At 40.0% G+C, this 19,299-nt stretch overlaps 1 protein-coding gene across 1 annotated transcript in view; it reads left to right on the plus strand.

Annotated features, from left to right (window-relative positions):
* GLB1 (galactosidase beta 1) overlaps positions 1 to 19,299 on the plus strand; it is a 47,243-nt gene that overhangs the window by 16,586 nt on the left and 11,358 nt on the right. The window contains exons 2-12 of the mRNA XM_089532730.1: positions 610 to 779; positions 2,418 to 2,568; positions 3,386 to 3,446; positions 4,466 to 4,560; positions 5,339 to 5,519; positions 6,828 to 6,886; positions 13,502 to 13,623; positions 13,703 to 13,743; positions 14,517 to 14,629; positions 16,853 to 16,927; positions 17,681 to 17,770. Of these exons, the coding sequence (XP_089388856.1) occupies positions 610 to 779; positions 2,418 to 2,568; positions 3,386 to 3,446; positions 4,466 to 4,560; positions 5,339 to 5,519; positions 6,828 to 6,886; positions 13,502 to 13,623; positions 13,703 to 13,743; positions 14,517 to 14,629; positions 16,853 to 16,927; positions 17,681 to 17,770 (1,158 nt within the window). The remainder of the gene's footprint in view (positions 1 to 609; positions 780 to 2,417; positions 2,569 to 3,385; positions 3,447 to 4,465; positions 4,561 to 5,338; positions 5,520 to 6,827; positions 6,887 to 13,501; positions 13,624 to 13,702; positions 13,744 to 14,516; positions 14,630 to 16,852; positions 16,928 to 17,680; positions 17,771 to 19,299) is intronic.

The raw sequence follows: 19,299 nt of genomic DNA on the forward strand, positions 1-19,299 counted from the left end.
TAACTTAGAATAGACTCAGGGAAGCAAATGTGACTTTAGTTAGTTTAAGTTTCATTAATTTCAGTGGGTTTCCTATAAGTATGATGAAATTTGGATCTAGTGAAATGATATTTATGTTGGCTTAGCACAGATTGTTTCAGTAATAGGGAAAAAAGAGAAGTAAAGTGTCTACTTTGGTTGAGTTTACAGAGACCAAATGATGCTTAGGCTAGGCAGGTTGTATCTGATGTTATGCAAAGGTGGTTATTGTGATGATTTTTTGGTTGTAATCCTGCTTCGATCCGTTGGGAGAAGCGGGAAAATACAAATAAACATTATTATTATTATTATTATTATTATTATTATTATTTATAAGTGCAGTTTTCTTATTTTTGTATTTTGTCTACGTGATTATTAAATCCCCATTTTGTAGTAAAGAAATCATAGACTGAAACTGGGAGGATGTGAACCACAAGTGAGGCAGTGGAAGAGGCAGCCTCTCTTTCTCCCTGCCTCCTTCTCTTTCTCCCTAAAGCATCTTCTGATCAAGGATTATATCACTGTCATAATAATAAGCTTCTCTCATTTTCTGAAAGTAAAATCTCCTATCCAACTTAATTATCTTTACAGACCACATCCCAGAGAAGCTTTGGAATTGATTATGAGTGCAACTGCTTTCTCAAGGATGGCCAACCATTCCGTTACATCTCAGGAAGCATCCATTATTCCCGTATCCCCCGGTACTATTGGAAAGACCGTCTCTTGAAGATGAAAATGGCTGGCCTTGATGCTATTCAAACGTAGGTGGTAATGCAAATTGTGGGGTGGGGCAGCCTCTGAAGATAAGACACTATTTTTTACTCTGCAGCCATTAGCAAAAAGCCAGCTTGTATGGTGATACATAGGCTTGCCATATCCCGCCTGGGGGCGGGATTTTCCCGGTTTGGGGCGGGTCCACACGGTCCCGCCCCGGTTTGGCCCCGCCCCGGGACACCCCCCTCCCAGCGAGGGCCTGGAGGCTGGGGCTTGGGAGAAGCTCTCCCAGGCCCCTCTGGAGGCCTTGGAAGCGGCTCCGCGATTGCGGAGCAGTCCTCCAAGGCCTCTGGGGCTTGGGAGAAGCTCTCCCAGGCCCCTCTGGAGGCCCTGGAAGAGGCTCCGCGGTCGGAGCTCCGGCTGTGGGGTCCTCCAAGGCCTCTCCAGAGGGGCCTGGGAGAGCTTCTCCCAAGCCCCAGAGGCCGAGGAGGAGGCCGCTTGCCACCGCGGCGATGGCTGTGATGACAGGCGGCCCCCACGCTCCTTCCCGGCCTGGGAGCAGCCCGAGGCTTCCTCCCTAGCCGGGAAGGAGAAGGAGGACAAGGTTCAAAAATGTGGGACCTTTTTTTTTTTTTTTTAATATTCCTGGCCAGGAAATTAAAAAAAAACAACAAAAAGTCCCACATTTTTGAACCTTGTCCTACATTTGTCCCGGTTTGGAGGTCCTCAGCTATGGCAACCCTAGTGATACAAGATTGTGATTAGACTTTGATGGAGGACAGGGCAGGAGAAGCTGGAGTCTATTCAAGTTAGTGTTTTGGTTTTTTGTTCCTGTTGGACTTGAAACTTGCAAATGTTTCCTTTCAGAACAACAATAAGGTGCTACTATTAAGATGAGCAGATCTGTTAGCTCAGGATTTATTGCTTCTGTCTACCTAGTCTGTGCCTAGTCAGGAGGAACAGAAGCATATATTTCTGAATCTAAAAATAGATGAATAACATATGTTGTACTTAAAACTGACAATGTTTTCAGAAGAGATACTAACTTTGTCATACTGTTTCACCTCCTTGTGTATGTTATTAAAGTTTTTGTCCTGTGCTTTGTTCCGTTTCATCTGGAGAGAAAAAAAGGAACCCTCCAAGGTGCATTTGAACAAGGCCCAATATGTCTCAAGTCAAGAGACTTTTCCTCAGACAGGCTTCTTCAAAGAAACAAAACCATCTGACATTCCTTCATGACACTTTGTATAATAGTCTCAGCTCCAACGAACGCTAACTAGATCATGCTTTCATTGTCATTCTTTAGATAAATATCTGGCAAAAACTCAGCATTCAAAATTATGAAAATGAACTTTTAAAAAATAATCAAGGTGTTGCTTTGATTCAAAGACCCACAAAGCAAAAGTACTATGTACAGTTACACAGAACATTGACACAGTTCTCTATATAAGCTGTGTACAGAATCAACAGTATGAAAGAATTTCATATGAGAAGGACATTCTCTGAATATGGCTTGATTTTTCTCACGCAGAGAAAATAGCAAGCTGCTTTCCCCTGTCTGCTGAAAAGATTTTCTGTATCACAGCCATTAGTAGTTCTGATTATTTCTAGTGCAGCTATATTGCTTTTGGGTGGTTCTAGTCTATCACAAGAAGATAACAGCACTATATGTGGTGTTTTTTCAGGTACGTGCCATGGAATTTTCATGAACCTGAGCGAGGAGTTTACAATTTCACGGGTGACCAAGATCTGGAGTATTTCCTGCAGCTTACTGAAGAGGTTGGATTGTTGGTCATACTGCGAGCAGGGCCTTATATATGTGCAGAATGGGACATGGTAAATAATTTCCTAGTTTTTAAGTTTGACCTAGGGGTTCTACAGACCAGCTTTGTGCTGACCTGTAGACGCGGTGAGGGCTAAGTGTCCGGACGCTCTGAGCCCTCACCACACTGCCTGGGCACCATTTTGGTGCGTCCCCATTTACACAGAGCACACCATCATGATGCTCATCATGAGCAGTACCCAAACAGTGCTGTGCACAAGGGGCATCATCATGGCACGCGAGCACCTTTGATGCCCCTTCTGGGGCACAAAAGAACGGGTTCTTTTTGGTCTCTCCGGAGGTCGCAGCGTGTTGTTGCCACGGCCTCCTTCTAGGGCAAAAACAGGCGGCTAAACTGCACAGTCCCTTTAATAAGATGAAGGTTGAATAATGCATGAAACTAACAGTGCTAATACACGGCACGGCGATTCTGTCTTCCATAATGGATTTTCTCTGGTAAGAAAAAAGACAGACAAACTAACAAGAGAACACAAGCCTGAAAATTGACAAGAATGACATCTTGACCTGCAGTAACCTTCCATGAATGAAGCAGTGTGATCGCACAAGAAAATACTTGGTTGGAAGCACCCTAAATTTGACAGCATCCATGATTAATCAGGCAGATTGTGCCATAAAAGCCTTGCATGGAAGTGCCCTAATTCAGTGCAGGACTTCACTATTTTTTGAAAAGGGGATGGCTACATACCCAGTACAGCTACTATTCTTGTTGACTCTTTGAACTAGAAAACATATACACATATTTTGTAAAACTAGTTATACATATATTTAATAGAACATACATTTTAACATGGGTTCTCACTTTCTTTTTAGGGAGGTTTACCTGCCTGGTTATTAGAAAAAGAGTCTATTGTCCTTAGATCTTCTGATCCAGGTAAGGAAATCAAATGAAAATGTGCGGTAGTCATTGTCTGTGGTTAAGACTGTCCTATGTGTGAAAATAAAATGTGATGATATGAATAGGATCGGGTCATACGTGTGAGTTTGATAACTCACGACTACTTTCAGATAAGAAAATATAACATTATACTTCTCTCTTACCCAAGGATATGATCACACAGTGGGGAAGAAATATAACATGACATAGATAGTTGAATTAGGACTTGAAATACATCAGGGAATCAGTGTGGTGTAATGATTAAAGATGCTGCAGTAGGAAGGAGGAAGCTTACACTCAGTTCCCAGTACAGTATGACCCCTGTATCTGTGGGGAATATGCTCTCATTTGCTGTAGTTAGAAAAAATCATGGATAATGGTGAACAATATATTTCTGGTTGAAGTTTACCATAGAGTCATGCTAGAGGCCCTCCAGATGCCTCAAGAGACCTTTTTTCCCAGACATGGGTAAGTCAAACTGATTACTAGTCCCGCAGATATGGGGGTCATAATGTAAAGCTCAGCTAAGTGACCTTGGGTACTAGCACTTAATGGCTCTGATGTGAGTAGCGTAATGAATCTGCTCTGGGTTTTAATCTGCTTTCTAAAGGCGCTATCCAAGGCTCTGAACCCAATCCTGAAAGTATGGGAAGAACCTTGGATAGTTCCTTTAAAGTTCTGACTAAAATCTGAAACAGAGTCACCCTCTTCCCCCAATGATAGCAGAACCATAGACTGCACTGCCAATAGCTCTCTATCTACCTAGTCCTCCCCCCCTCCCATGTGTATCAACCAATTTGAGCCCCTTGGAGAAAAAGCAAAATATTAATATAAAAATAAATTAACATCTAAAATGATAAATAATCAGGTTTGTGGGTAATGTCAGATTATTCAAGTGAAGTATGATGCAAAGAATGATTTAATGAAAGACACTGACATATTCCAAAACAAAGTGGATTTTGTCATTACAAAATATAATTTTAGATATGTAAATATTCTTGTTTCTAATTCTTCAGATTATTTGGCAGCTGTAGAAAGCTGGATGGGGGTCTTGCTACCAAAGATGAGGCTTCATCTTTATCAGAATGGTGGCCCAATTATCATGGTCCAGGTAAAATGCTTGAATCACAATGAGTACTGCTAGTTGCAAGCAACAAACAAAAACCATGAATGCTGTTAAAAATGTTTAAACGTGTACAATAACAGCCAAAACCCACAAAATAATGATACCTTTAATGGACCAATCAAAATGCATATTTTGCATACCATCTGAAATGAGGACTACAACCATAATATCTCAACAAAATTCAGGCTTGTGACTAACATCATCATTTCTTTTCTTTCTCGTTTATGATTTTTAACACCTATTCCTGATGAAATGGCCAGTGTAGCTTTAAAAGCTTGCAACATGTATATTGTGCATTTTTGGTTGTCCCAATAAACATATCACTGTTTTGTGGATTTTGGATGTTATTGTATTTTGCTATATGGCCAATGTGGCTACTCCTGGATATGCTTAATGATTAACCATAATTCTCAAAGATTTGCCCATTTGAAAGGCCATTGATGGTTCACTTGTTTAGTGGTATGCTTGTAAAATCTGGCACTGCTGGAGTGATTTCTTTAGAAACCATGTAGGACCTATGAAATGATGAAAGCAAGAAACCAAATGTTACAAAAGTCAGGTATATAATGTGAATAGAGTGGCAATGCCTACTGGGAAATTGTGGAAGCTGTAGTGCAAAAAAACCCCTCTTCAAAGCTGTGACATAGTGCATGATCCAGGAGTTGCACAACATCGCTAAAATCTGCTGTGAATAGCTGATGGTGGGTATCAGCTTTTAAAAAATGTAATTTTGGTGTACATCCGCATTTTAAATTTTTTTTAGGTTGAAAATGAATATGGGAGTTACTTCGCTTGTGATTTTGATTACCTTCGTTACCTGAAAAATCTTTTTCGGCAGTCCCTCGGGGATGAAGTAGTGCTGTTTACCACAGATGGTGCAAGTCCAATCTTCTTGCGATGTGGAGCTCTTCAAGGCCTGTATTCAACTGTGGATTTTGGACCAGGTGAGTGGTAATCTTAAGGTTGCACACATACTTTACAATAAAGTCCTTGACAAAGCTTCAAGGAGTTACTTTTTAGATTCCGACTCACTGAATCCTGCAGCCAGCTGGAGGATTCTAAGAACTGTATTCAAAAAGGGTAAGTATTCCAAAGTCTATTCTTTGAATGCAGTGAGACTTATTTCTAAATAAAGATGCGGAGGATATTTGCCAGTGCATAAAGGAAGTCAAACTGTTAATTGGTAAAACTTAAAATATTGTTTAGCTCTGGGCAGCAGAAATTTGGTCCTCCCAATATTGTGGCATTGTACTTCTACCAATCTTATAAAATAGTTATTCACAAGGACAGAAAATCAGTCCAAAAACATCTGGAGGGCAACATGTTTCTCTCCTCTGCTATAAAAGGGACAGCCAACACTGGAGGATACATTTTCTATCAGTGCAGGGTGCAGTTATGTAATAAACCTCTCGATAATGTAATGAAATAACCCAAATCTTTTTATTCTCAGATGATGATGATAATGATGATGATATCATCACCACCATCATCATCTAATCTTCCTCTTGTTCTTGGTCATTTTCATTGCGGTTAAGACTGTGATCAAAAACGCACGGTAGAAATAATCTAGTTTGAGACTGCTTTAACTGCCTTGGCTCAATGCTAGGGAATTATGGGGACTAAAGTTTTGTGAGATATTTAGCCTTTTCTGTCAAAGAGTTTTGGTGTCACAATACACTAAAATTCCCAGGATTCTCCAGCACTAAGCCAGGGCAGTTAAAGTGGTCTCAAACTGGATTATTTCTGTAGTGTGTTTTGGACCTGTGACAGAAATTCAGACCCCACATTGATTAAACCTATTTACTAATTCATATTTAAATAAGTGCCCTGGTGTGGACATTTCTAATTTTCATTTCAAAGATTTATGTTAAATCACCCTCAGATATTTTAACTTGTACAAATTTATTCCTATTAGCAATTTTTTCACTCTGCTTCTTTTTCTTAAATTTGCTTGATGTGTTAATTCTTCTTCCTTCTAGTTTCCCTTCAAACACATCTTGAACTATTCCACTTTTTTCCCTCAGAAAGTGCTTTATCATATTTGACTACTGGTCCTTTACTCTTTGCAATGCTTTTAATATGAATGCAGTATAAAATGGCAGAGATCTTGCACAGCTCTGCCTAGGCTGTAGTTCTCTCATTAAGCAGAGTCAGTTTGTTTGTACTACAGAAATGCAGTACCGTTTAAAAGTTTAAGAGACACAGTAGGATAGGAATCAGATTATAATCTGTTTTATTATTATTATTTGCAGGTCGAAATGTCACAGCAGCATTTTTAACACAGAGACACAGCGAGCCTAAAGGCCCCTTGGTATGATTATTCCCCCTGTATGATCATGAATATTGGTGAATGTGAGTACGTAACAGTACAAAAATGGTAGTAGTAACCCTGACACTTGATATGGATTGAGGCTTGGTTTGATTTGTAGATATAGCCGGGCATATGATTCGTACAGCAAGATTAAAGTGTTTTAGTGCTGTTTTGGACACCTCAGGTGAGCACAGTATAGTGCTGACAAGGTAAAGAGCAACAGGAACAATGAAGCATGGGAGGTGAGTATATGTAGGAAAGTTTGATTAGGGTGGAAAAGAATGACCTTTCTGAAAAGATCTAGCTCAGGGGTAGGCAACCTTTTTGAGCCGGAGGCCAGGTTCCTGTCCCTCAGACAACTGGGGGGCCGAAGCCGGGGGTGGAGCTTCCACCCTCCGGGGGCGGAGCTGTACACGGGGGTGGAGCTTCCACCCTCTGGGGCGGAGCTGCATGCCAGGGCGGAGCTTCCACTATCTGGAGGCAGGGCCACATGTCAGGGGTGGAGTTTCCACCCTCCGGGGGCGGAGCCGCATAATAATAACAATATTTGCAAGAAGCGAGTAGGCAAGGCCACAAAACAGCAAAAAATGCATGCCACTGTCTGAACCCAGAAATGTGCAAGCAAGTCCATGTGGGGGGATCTTGCAAAGACAATACCAAGGGATAACAACAATAATAATAGCAGTATTTGCAAGGATGGAAGCTACTAGGCAAGGCCACAAAACAGCAAAAAATGCATGCCACTGTCTCAAAACACAAAGGCACAGGTAGTATAACCCCCCTCCCCCAATGAACAAACCTCTCACCTGGCTCAGTGGCTGTGGTTCTCTCTCTCTCTTCCCTCTCTTTCTCTCCCTTCCTCCCTCCCTCTCACTCCCACCCTCCCACCCTTTCTCTCTCTCCCTCTCTCCTCATAGAATCATAGAGTTGGAAGAGACCCCAAGGGCCATCCAGTCCAACCCCCTGCCATGCAGGAAATCAGAATCAAAGCATGCCCAAAGGAGCATGGGGGGGGGGGGGTTTGCAAAGATACCAAGGGAGAGTAAATCACAGTCACCAAGCAGAGGAAAATACATGCACCAACCAACCTCTTCAGTGGCTCGCTCCGGCTGGCTGGCTGGCTGGCTGGCTCTCTTACTTTCGCTTTCCTTTTCTCTGCCGCCTCCTCCTTTCCCTCCCCTCCACACTCTTCTATTCATAGAGGGAGGCGGAGAGAGGAGGGCAGAGCTAGGAAAACGGAGCCAGGAGGGCGAAGGGCAGAGAGAGAAAGGAGGAGGGCGGAGCCCATTCGGAGGGCTGGCGCGGCCCTGCAGCCCTGGAACAGGGCTGCAGCAAGCGCCCCGGGCCTCCTAGAGGGGCGCCGCCATTTTAAAAAACAAAATCGGCGGCGCAATCGGCGGCAGGGGCGAGCGCGGGCCAGTCCTAGAGGCTTCGCGGGCCGGATGCGGCCCGCGGGCCGCACGTTGCCGATGCCTGATCTAGCTGCTACTTGATGAAAAATTCATGATGATCAGGGTGAGGTAATTGTAAGTCACTTTTGTCTGTGTTTATCTTTGTTTTACAAAGAGGTGGGAATCACCCATGGAAACTGATTAAAGTGCAAACAGTGAGCACAGTATCAAATACCAAAGTCCACATTGATGAGGTCCAGCTCATAACAACCTGGCAATAGCACTTCCTGATATAAAAAGGCTCCTGACATTAGCATCCTGAGATCATTCTGCACAATTGCTGCAGTATGACTCCAAAATATGACTTAGGGCAAATATAACAAGGAGGTACAATGGATGGAGCCTTGGAGCCAATGACAACCAGTGTGAAGAAGCTGAATACGACCTTAAAGCAAAAGCATCTTGTGATCCTTCGCCTCTTAATAACCCTAACAATATTTTCAATTGCGTTCTAGTTGACATAAAATTATGCCCAAACTCACAGAAACTTCCAAAGCACTATTGCACTTATATGTGGATTATCTTACTTGTATGAGTCATTTTGTCAGGGGACCCTGGATATTACTTCAATTTTGTGAGATATAAAAATCCACTTTCCAATTTGTTGAGCTAAAGACAAGAAGGATTTAAGAAAACAACCAAACAAATAATCAGGTGAAAGTACAATAAGCCATATTTATTAAAAATATAATCAATTCTGCAGAATAGGGTGCAATCAATCTATCAGCAAAATTAAGCAAAGAGAGATAGCACGGGTTTACACAGATTTTGCACCTTATTTATACAGTTCTTTATATCATCATTATTATCATCATATTTTTCATTGGCCAGATAAAGACATGTGATTAGTCTTAAGACCTCCTTTGCATGTATGTAACATCACCACCCATATCATACATCTCATGATCATTTAAATTAGTCATTATAGATTCATAGGTGTGTTCTAATATTCATAACCCCTTATTACGCATGGTCAGTCAGATTTTGGTGTGAACTTTAAGTCACCCTTTTATGAAAAAAAGTATTCTTGTCAATTAGTGAGAATAAAACTCCCTTATCTGTTGATTTATTTCTCCCTATAACTTTGTCCTTGATGTGCAGGTGCAGACAACGGTTTCTTTCCTTTGAAACCCTTTTGTCTAATTTAATTGCTATATTTGTAATGCAAGTTTACTTTATTATTTATTTATTTATTTTCTAAACAAGACACTAGCCATCTTAATAGTCTTGATATAGCCAAGAGTAACTTATTCAATCTATGTTTTATAAAATAACTAAACTCAACATATTCTAGAATCACAAAATCATAAAATAATAGGATTGGAAGGGATCCCTAAGGTCATCCAGTCCAACCCCATTCTTCTGTCATGCAGGAACTCTCAATCAAAAACATCCCCATTTACCTATGGCCATCCAGTCCCTGTTTAAAGACCTCTAAGAAAAGTGTATCATGTTTATTTATCAAAGATATAAACCCCTTAATTCTTACAAAACAATCTATTTAATAGATAACAGTGTGTTACATATTTAATAACTTGAAGTCCAATATATTTTTATAAAGTGAGCATAATATAAAAACTTATCTAAAAACTATTTCCTTTACCAACTTATTATTTTTTTTTATTCCCCTTCAATAAAAGGGCCTCAGTTGAACTTTATTCAATCCCATTAGAAATATTGATTATAATAGTATACATGTATATATGTGGTTCCATACTATCTATATATGTAATCTAATTATAGCATACGATTATATAATCCTTTCTACTCTAGTCATGTATTTCTAACTCTATTGTTAAATCCTATGTGTTTGTTTCAAATCTATTTCTCTCAAATTTGTACATTTTAGCTCCCTCTGCTGCTTGCTGGTTAAAAGGACTTTCTCCCATATTCCTGGAAATACATTTGTTTTAGTGTGGTGCATTGAAAGCGTTTGACTTAGATGAGAGGCACATTGGTTCAAATCCCTACTAAATCATGAAGTTGACTGGGTGACCCTGAACCAGACAGAATTTCTCTGCCTAACCTGTATCACAGAGAAATGGCTGGGAACATAAAAGGACACATGGACTCAGGGTCATTTCCAAGCTTCTGGGATCTGCTGCAATACCAAGGCCCATCATTTGGAGCCAACACATATCACTGAGTGTAGCAGCAGACCTAGACACAAAATGGTGGCTCAGGATGAGAGCCAAAGATGTTTTCAATGTACCTAATTAGCTATACACTGTGTTGGCCTGCATATACAACTAGAAATTTATTTCCAAATTACAATAGGTCAGTCTCTAACAGTCTCACTGTTGTGTGGGAGGGCAGGAGAGAGAAAACCCTTTTGCTCTCCTGTTGTTAAATAATTAAGAAATCCTTCCCATTCCACTGCCAGTCATCCAGTGAACTATCAGTTGGTCTTGAATTACCTTCTACCTACAATAATACATTCTTACCACGTCTGATATTGTAGGACAGAATATTACAGGACAGTAATGTGTACCCACCCCAGGTATTGGATTGAAGCTTCCATCAGCCCTAGCAAGCATAATTTATTCAGCAACATTTGGAAGACCACATGGTCCCCATCACTATTGTAGCAAGAATTGGATACAGATGTGCAAGGAATAGATGTGAGCCAAAGCACATGTTGAGTTGGTCTGAGGAGGACAGCTCTTACTTCATATTGCTCTTAGATCTTTAATGTCAGCAGATTTTCTTAACTTGTTTTCATTACTGACAGAGCAAATCTAAGAGTTTGTGCCACCCACAGATGGCACTGCAGTGTATGTAGTCACTACAGAGCTATGACAGCCAGCACTGCATAAAGTAGCTTTGGCAGTGGAAGAAATGTAAATGAAGCTTATTCATCTTCATCTATACCTCTAGCTGTATGTGCATTGGCAAAGGGTACATTATGTCTAGTTGGGGTGGATTTTTCAAACTAGATTGATCTGATAAACAAAGAATATTTTCCCCCTTCTGAGTCCCTTGTGTGTCATAAAAAGACTTTCTACCTCTGTTGTGACCGATGTGTCATTTTTTATTTCTAAAGTTCTTTGCAGGGGTTTCCTCATTCTGCTAATAGGAAATTAAGTTTGAGATGTTGTGACTGCAATAAGATTGTGTTTGGGCAGAGGAGGCCCCACCATTAGATAAAATGAAGCGGGTGCTTCAGGCAGTCAACCCACAGTTCTTACTCCAGAGCCCCCTGGCCATTTCCATTCTCTCCGAGAACATCTATGCATGTGCCACAGGGTCTATCTTGCCCCCTATAACTGGCATCTGCTTTGGGGATGGTGGAGAACCCTATCTCCTAGTCTGTGTTGAAATACAAAAGTTGGCTTTTGTAGATAGAAAGGGATGCCATCTTGTGTTTAGTCTCATGAAGAAAAACATCCTGGCTGGCCCTGCTTGTGAGGCTGAGATAAGAACTAGAATTCAGGTGTGCCAGCTAGATCAGCAAAAATGAACTTCCATGATATCTATCACATAACAGCAGGAGGCCTGTGGCAGTTTAAAGGCAGCCAAATTTACTATTGCAAGGATTTTGTAGGCTTTGTTGGTTTTGGTGCAACAGACTAACATGACTCCTGCTTAGGAATTTATCAGAAAACCAGAAATCTAAAACCACTACATTGTTACAATAGTGATTGTAACTACAGTTTATGGCTGCTTAGAAATCTATGCTGTAAGTGTGTATTGTAAACATGACTAAAAAGCCACTGGGTCACGCATCTACATAGCTTTGAAGGTTCTTGGGAAGAAAGAAGATACAAAACTTAGATTCAAGTATTGTAATGTATACCAAGGGCCATCTAGTCTAGACACCTATAGAAATCAAAAACTAAAGCATTCCTTAGAAGTGGCCATCCAACTTCTGTTTAAACTCCTCCAACAAAGGAGAGTTCGCTGCTTTCCAGGTCAGTTACACTGTTGAATAGAACTTACCATCAGGAGGTCCTTCCCAATGTCTTAGTCAGAATGTTCTTTCTTTGATTACATTGGTTCAGGTCCTGAGACAATGGAAAACAAGTTTGCTCCATCTTCTACATGACAACTCTTCAGATTTTTAAAAAGATGGCTGTTATATCATCCTAATCCTCCTCAAAGTTTCTCCATAAGGCTTGGTTCCCAGACCTTTTTTTCTCTTTTTCACCTTCATTGGGACATATTCCAGTTTGTCCATTTCCTCCTTAAGCATAATTGGGCACAGTATTCCAGGTGAGGTCTGACAAAAGAAGAACAGAATGATACTCTTACTTTCCTCTAGAATTGTTCTCTCCTGGAATCTCTTCTAGAAGCTTTTCTGATATCCATGTCAAGCTGACAGGTTGGCAGTTCTTCTTTCTCTTTTTTCTTTTTGAAGATGACAGACAAAATTTGCCAGCCTCCAGTTGGCAGGGACATCATATGATCTACAAGAATTCTAGAAAATTAGAGAAGAGGCTCTTAGAGGACATCTGCAAGTTCATTTAGTATCCTTGGGTGCATTTTGTTTGACCTTACATATTTAAATTCATTTAGAGTAGCCATATGTTTCTCTTTACCGATTTTGGACTGCAGCCCCATCACTGCATCATTTCGCGTTTTCACATCTATAATTATATTTCCTTCTCTGTGAAACTCTGAGTGAATTCTAAAAAATTAGTGAAGCAAAGCTTCCTTTGAAGAAACTATTATTATTTTCTTGAGAAAGCATTCTCTGTTTGTTATGCTTAATAATTCAGCTATGTCATAATTAAACTAACATTCCAGAACAAAAATTATCATTAACTGTTAAACTAAATCATGGACCAGTCATGACAAGCCTTGGGCTCACACATACCATTCTCTGTACTAGTGTGCAAAAAAAGAGGGCCTTGAAAGCAGAAGACCAAATATATTCTAAAATATGGCTAGCAGTTCTGTTTAAGTCCAGTATGCACATGAGCACTTGCATATTTTTTCCTGTTTGATTGAAATGTAACACCTTTATCAGACCATGCCCTTTGTTTTTCAGCTTTACATACAGTGAGGTATTTTCATAACCACTGAAGAACTTCATCCCCTTGGGTTTACTGTTAACAGGGGGGATAGGAAAATTGCAAAGCTTTCTAGATTAACATTGGATTAGGCTCTCAGTTTTACAATTCTATTCTGTTCAGAAGTTCCCTTTGTATGTTGTTCCTTGCAGGTCAATTCAGAGTTTTACACTGGCTGGTTGGATCACTGGGGTCAACGTCATTCCACTGTACCAGCGTCAATTTTGGCTAAAAGTCTTTATGAGATCCTGGCAAGCGGTGCTAATGTGAACATGTAGGTTCATCAGGATCTGTTTAAATGAGACCATCTGTGCAGCATCCTTGAATGTTTATGTAGTTCTTTGTCTTTTCAGGTACATGTTCATAGGAGGGACTAATTTTGGCTATTGGAATGGTAAGGGGTGTTGTGTGTTTGTGTTTAACTGGGCATTGTTTAGTCGAGTCATTTCAATATTGGGATTGTTTCTCTTTAAAAGAATGGGAAAAGCGGATATGAGAATAATAACTCTGGAGGTTACAACAGAAGCCTACTCTTCTTTTTTTGAAACAGAGGAGAAACGCAACATTATCTGAAACCATGGCATTACAGTTGGCCCTCGGTATCTGCTGGAATTTGTTTTCAATACTCTCCATGGATACCAAAATCTTTGGATGCTCAAGTGCCGTTATATATAGTGGTGTAGTAACATGGCATCCCTGGTATAAAATGGCAAAATCAATTACTTTTAGGTTTTTTTTCTTTGTGCGAATATTTTTGAGCTGTGGTTGGCTGAATCTGTGGATGCAGAATCCATGGACAGTAAGGGAAGGTTTCCTCACATGCAGAATAATAGTTTTGTGTCTAGAGATATATCAAAGGACAAAACAAAGCAAAAAACATGAATGGTGTTCATGTGAGTTACCTAAGGGCTGGAGAGGGTAGGTGCTTCAAGTCAGGCCATCTTGCTGGGATCATAATTTAGCATTTATGTAATGAAGGAATTGGCACAATCTGCTGCTGGAAAATCAAATGCTAAAATATATGTCCCCCACTCATATGTACCCTTTTTCAAATTAATCAGTAGAGATGTTCACAATGGAGATAAGACAAAGTAAAGGCTATCCTGTTGATGGATAGTGTAACAGAAGCAACCAACTGTTCTGTCTGTATTCTTTTCTTCCTTGCAGGAGCAAATATGCCTTATATGCCACAACCTACTAGCTATGATTATGATGCTCCATTGAGTGAAGCAGGAGATCTTACAGAGAAATATTTTGCCATCATGGAAGTCATTGCCATGGTGAGTTCCTTCTGAAGCTTTGTTGATGCATCTCATCCAACATTAGGCTTTGCTTCCAGTTTTTTATAACTATTGAAAACAACAACTGTGGCAGGATTCTTATGAGCTTTCTGGCATGTTTCAGTTGAGCAGGATTAGCTCATAAAAATGTAAATGTAGTTCCCACTTGTGTCTAGAGATAAAATTTAGTTAATCCTCTTTTCTAATTATGAAGAAATCACTAAGCTACTTTACGATTGTAACTCAACAAGGGATAACCTCAATTCCTTTGTGGTATAACTGTAATTTAAACATGTTTTTTATAGTTATGGAGCTATGACCACACTATATCATGGAAGGGTTTTTTGAGTATAGTGTGCTGTTGTGAGTCTTCAAGCATCAGTAGGGTGGATGGGAAGAAAGAGTTTGTATTACAGGCCAAAGGCTTGTAGCATTGAAACATTTCAGACATTTTAAAAAGTAAAAGTAACCTAGGTCCAAAACACACTGCAGAAATAATCCAGATCGAGACCACTTTATCTGCCCTGGCTCATTTCTAGGGAGTCCTGGGAATTGTAGTTTAGTGTGGCACCAGAGCTCTCTGACAAAGAACGTTAAATGTCTCACAAAACTACAGTTCCCAGAATTCCCTAGCATTGCAAGGGCAGTTAAAGCAGTGTCAAACTGGATTATTTCTGCAGTGTGTTTTGGACCCTAGTTACTTTTGAGAAGTCTGGGGTTATTTTATATGCTGCAACTGTGATGTTAAACTAACCACCTTTAGAGTTGTAACAGTAACTACTTTCTTATTAAGTAGTTTTTGATTATCTATTAAGATATGATGATTTAATCCAGAATTTGATAATACAATTATGGATGTGATGGTGATTGGCATTGATTGCCAGGGTTGATTCGGCTGATCTGACTGGCTAGGTGTCCCCTCCCTTCCTCACTGCTCCATGTGCATCCCTCCTGAAACTGCGCACTCAATGAAAGAGGATGACCATCCCAGATAGGAGTGTACCATTATTCGGTGACACACTTATTCCACTGACCGAATTTCCCTTCCCCTGTATGAGATGTTATTTGGACAGGAATGTGGGCGGATGGGGATGCTGGATATATTCCAGAACCTACTTACAAATGAGACAGAACTCCAAGGAATCAAAATTCCTTAGAGTAACTCACGGTAGAAAAATCGGAATACTGAGAAGTCAATTGAACTAGACCCTAGGAATTTTAATGACATTTGGAATAGGAGTTAGGTGCTGTCTGCAACACACTGAGTCAGGGAGCACTGGGATGGTCTCCTGGGCTGCATCTGCACTATAGAATAATGTAGTTTCCCATTGCTTTAACTGCCGTGGGTTAATGTTATGACATTCTGGGATTTGTGATTTTGTGAGATACTTAGCATTCTCTCTCAGAGTTCTCTGGTGCCACAACAAATTACAAATGCCAAGATATTAAAGGAAGGAGCCATGGTAGTTAAAGCAGTGTTAAATTCCATTAATTTTGCAGTGTGGCAGCAACCTTGGAGTAGTGCATATATTTCAGTCGGGTTTTACAGAGCAGCATCCCAGTGAATAAAACCCCAAACTAGTCTGGCTGGAAACAAAAACTAGTAAGAAAGTCAACTACTAATGCCATAGATCACAAGCAACTGTGGAGCATTACCATAATGGCTACAGGCATCCTACCTACATCAAAGGTTATTACATTGTTTTCATGTTGGAAGTGATTCAATATCTGAATATGCTGTCCGAATTAATGACCAATCTCTTCCAGGCTTATGCAGATTATTTTTAAATTGTGATTTTTAAATGATGAATTTTAAATATGGATTGTTTTAATATGTATGGGGCTGTACATATGGGTGGCAAAACGCCACATGTCCTTGCTCCATATTGTTCACAGCAGCCAAACCGCGTGGGAACAATACACAGCCTGTAAGAAGCTGCCTAGAGCAGCTTCTTCCTTGCGGTGTCATAAAGGCTGTGACACAGCCCTATGACGCTGCTTTCTATGTGCGATATGCGGACACTGTACACTGATGTTGTGTTTTTAACTGATGTCATGCATTTGTTAATTTGTTGTTGTTCACACCTTGATCCATGAGGAGAGGTGGGTTAGAAATAAAGATTATTATTATTATTATTCATGTACCAGATTAACTCAGGCTGAATCAAGTTGGTCATTTGAGTTGCAAAGGAGGCTATTATATTTTTGTTATGTTGTTCTTAGTTCAAGCAAATACCAGAGGGCCCTATACCTCCAACAACTCCCAAGTTTGCCTATGGACGTGTTCCACTGAGAAAGGTAAATATGTCTGTTTGTCTCTGTGTCTGTGTGTTGTACAGTAGATGAATGTTCATGTGCATAGAGTGGACAGTTCAGTTTTATAAAAGGCAGATATCAATTTGCTTTATCAGCAGTCTGTAAACTTGGGAGAGCTTTGTGAGTTTTTGAGGACCAGATTCTTGAGCTTGGAGAGGGAAATCTCTGACTTTCTCAGTGGAAGTAAGTAAACTAATTAAGTGCTTTCTCTGGTGAATTTTTCAATGTATAAAGAACACTATAAAGTTCCATTACATGCAGCAACTTCTGAGAAATTAGTTCCTGGAAAAAGAGATGCCTTCAAGGTCTTAGAAGGCTCAGGGTATTCATCTGCTTTACAAATGTGGTTGTAAAGTGTGCAAACATTTTCGTCTTACACAGTCACTCTCTTAACGTGCCTGCAATTTTGGCAATTCTTTTGGGACTGTTTAAGAGCATGTGAACAGCACCAAAAGGCAAATGGCTACACATTTCCTTTTTCCTGTCTTACACATTAAGTTTTTGATGAGGAGATGATGATGATGATGATGATGATGATGATGATGATGATGATGATGATGATGAATTGCACTAGTATACTACTTAATACAAGAACATTTCTATGCATATGCATTGTCCTGTAAGCAATCTTTATTTTTATGCTGAATGACCAGAATTTGTTAATGTAAGCATGAATTCATGTAGACATTTACAGTTTAAATTTCAAATTATAGCCTGTCATTGCTGCATTTGTAGGCGGGTACAGTGAGGGAGCGTCTCAAGGACTTGTCACCATCAGGACCAGTGAAAACGGCCTACCCTTTAACATTTGTTCAACTGAAGCAGGTAGGCATTCATCCTAGAATGGTGTTGAGGCAGCATATTGTACAGTCTCTTAAAACAAAATATGCTGTTTGGAACAATTATTATAACATAAAAAACTGATTATCTTACATTAGCTGTGAATTGACAAACTGTTTCATCCTATGTGGCAGTCTTTTCAGGAGAGATTGTAAGCTCTTCAGGAAGATCTGATCTTGTATTCTCTGTACTTTCTGTAGAGAGCTAGGGGATTTTCACGCTCGGCTTTTAAATCACAATTATAGTTGTAAAATAGCACCTTTGGCGATATTTCTCACATGATGTTGACTCCAACCCATAGCTGCTGTGTATGCCAAGTGAAGTTATTGCATCCTTTTTCATTGACCATAAAAACCCATCAGTAGCTCCCAATCTCATGGCAATCCCAGTTGCAATATTGGCAGTCATGTGGTATCACAGTCGCCTCCTCTACCCTCCTCCTCCTTGCTATTTCCAAACAGCCTGATTTGCTTTTTTTGTGTGTGTGTTTCTTTTCTTTAAAAAAAAACAAAACACCCTTCAAACTCACATTACCAGAACTGCAGATTTGCATTTTAAAAAGTTTAGAAAAGCCAAACAAATAACCAAACATACAACCCTCCCAAGGCATACTGGGTAGGGCATAGGGCAGGTAGACAAGGTTAAAGGAGATTCTGGATTCTAGAGTTGGACAGCCACCTCACTTGGCAGATACTGAGTGTCACGAAATGGCAGCAAATAGTTAATTAGTTATTTGACACTTTTGCTTTCTGATGGTTCAGTGTACACAAACTTTGATTCATGTGCAAAATTGTTAAAAATATTATGTATAAAATCACATTCAGGCTATGTCTACAAGTTCTGTACAAAACATAAATGAATTTCGTGTTTAGACATGGATCCCATCTCCAAAATTTTTCATTATGTACAGTATATGCAAATATTCCAAAATCCAAAAAAATCCAAAGCAGTTACAAAGATTTATGGTATCTGTTACTATATTCTATAAGTAGCATCTAGGTTACAGTTTCACATAAGACTCTGAGCTTTAAAACTTGGTTGCTACTTTATGACTTTACCAGCCACACCAATTTCCACACTTGACCTCTTTTGAGGCCAACCTGGGTACTCAAAACCCTTTCAGCAGTGTATCTCAGTCACCTTGGCTGTTAAAACCCCTCAGGGTCTAATATACCTCTGACTCAGAGCTCTTTCCCTATCTGGTTCCTATCCACCTCAACATGCGACACTCAGCATATTTATATCTGCTCCTGAGAGTAGTCCCCACTTTTTCTTGGCGAAACTCGCATTGGCTAATGCCAGGCTCACTCTGATTGGATGTTGCCCACATTCCAGTCTGCCTTTTCTCCACACATGCTACAAACCTCTTCCTCACAGCTAGTTTCAAAGGTGATACAGATTCCTTTGTATGCTGATACAGACTAGCACAGCAGTGTACATATTCAATAGGTACTGCTTCTGTTTTGATTAGACTGAATTCTTAAAACCAACATAGTTTTTACTGTGCGGTGGAT

The sequence above is a fragment of the Sceloporus occidentalis genome, unplaced genomic scaffold (genome assembly GCF_023333645.1).
Source record: "Sceloporus occidentalis isolate IW3139 unplaced genomic scaffold, rSceOcc1.0.p SCAF_7, whole genome shotgun sequence".
NCBI classification, from domain to species: domain Eukaryota; kingdom Metazoa; phylum Chordata; class Lepidosauria; order Squamata; family Phrynosomatidae; genus Sceloporus; species Sceloporus occidentalis.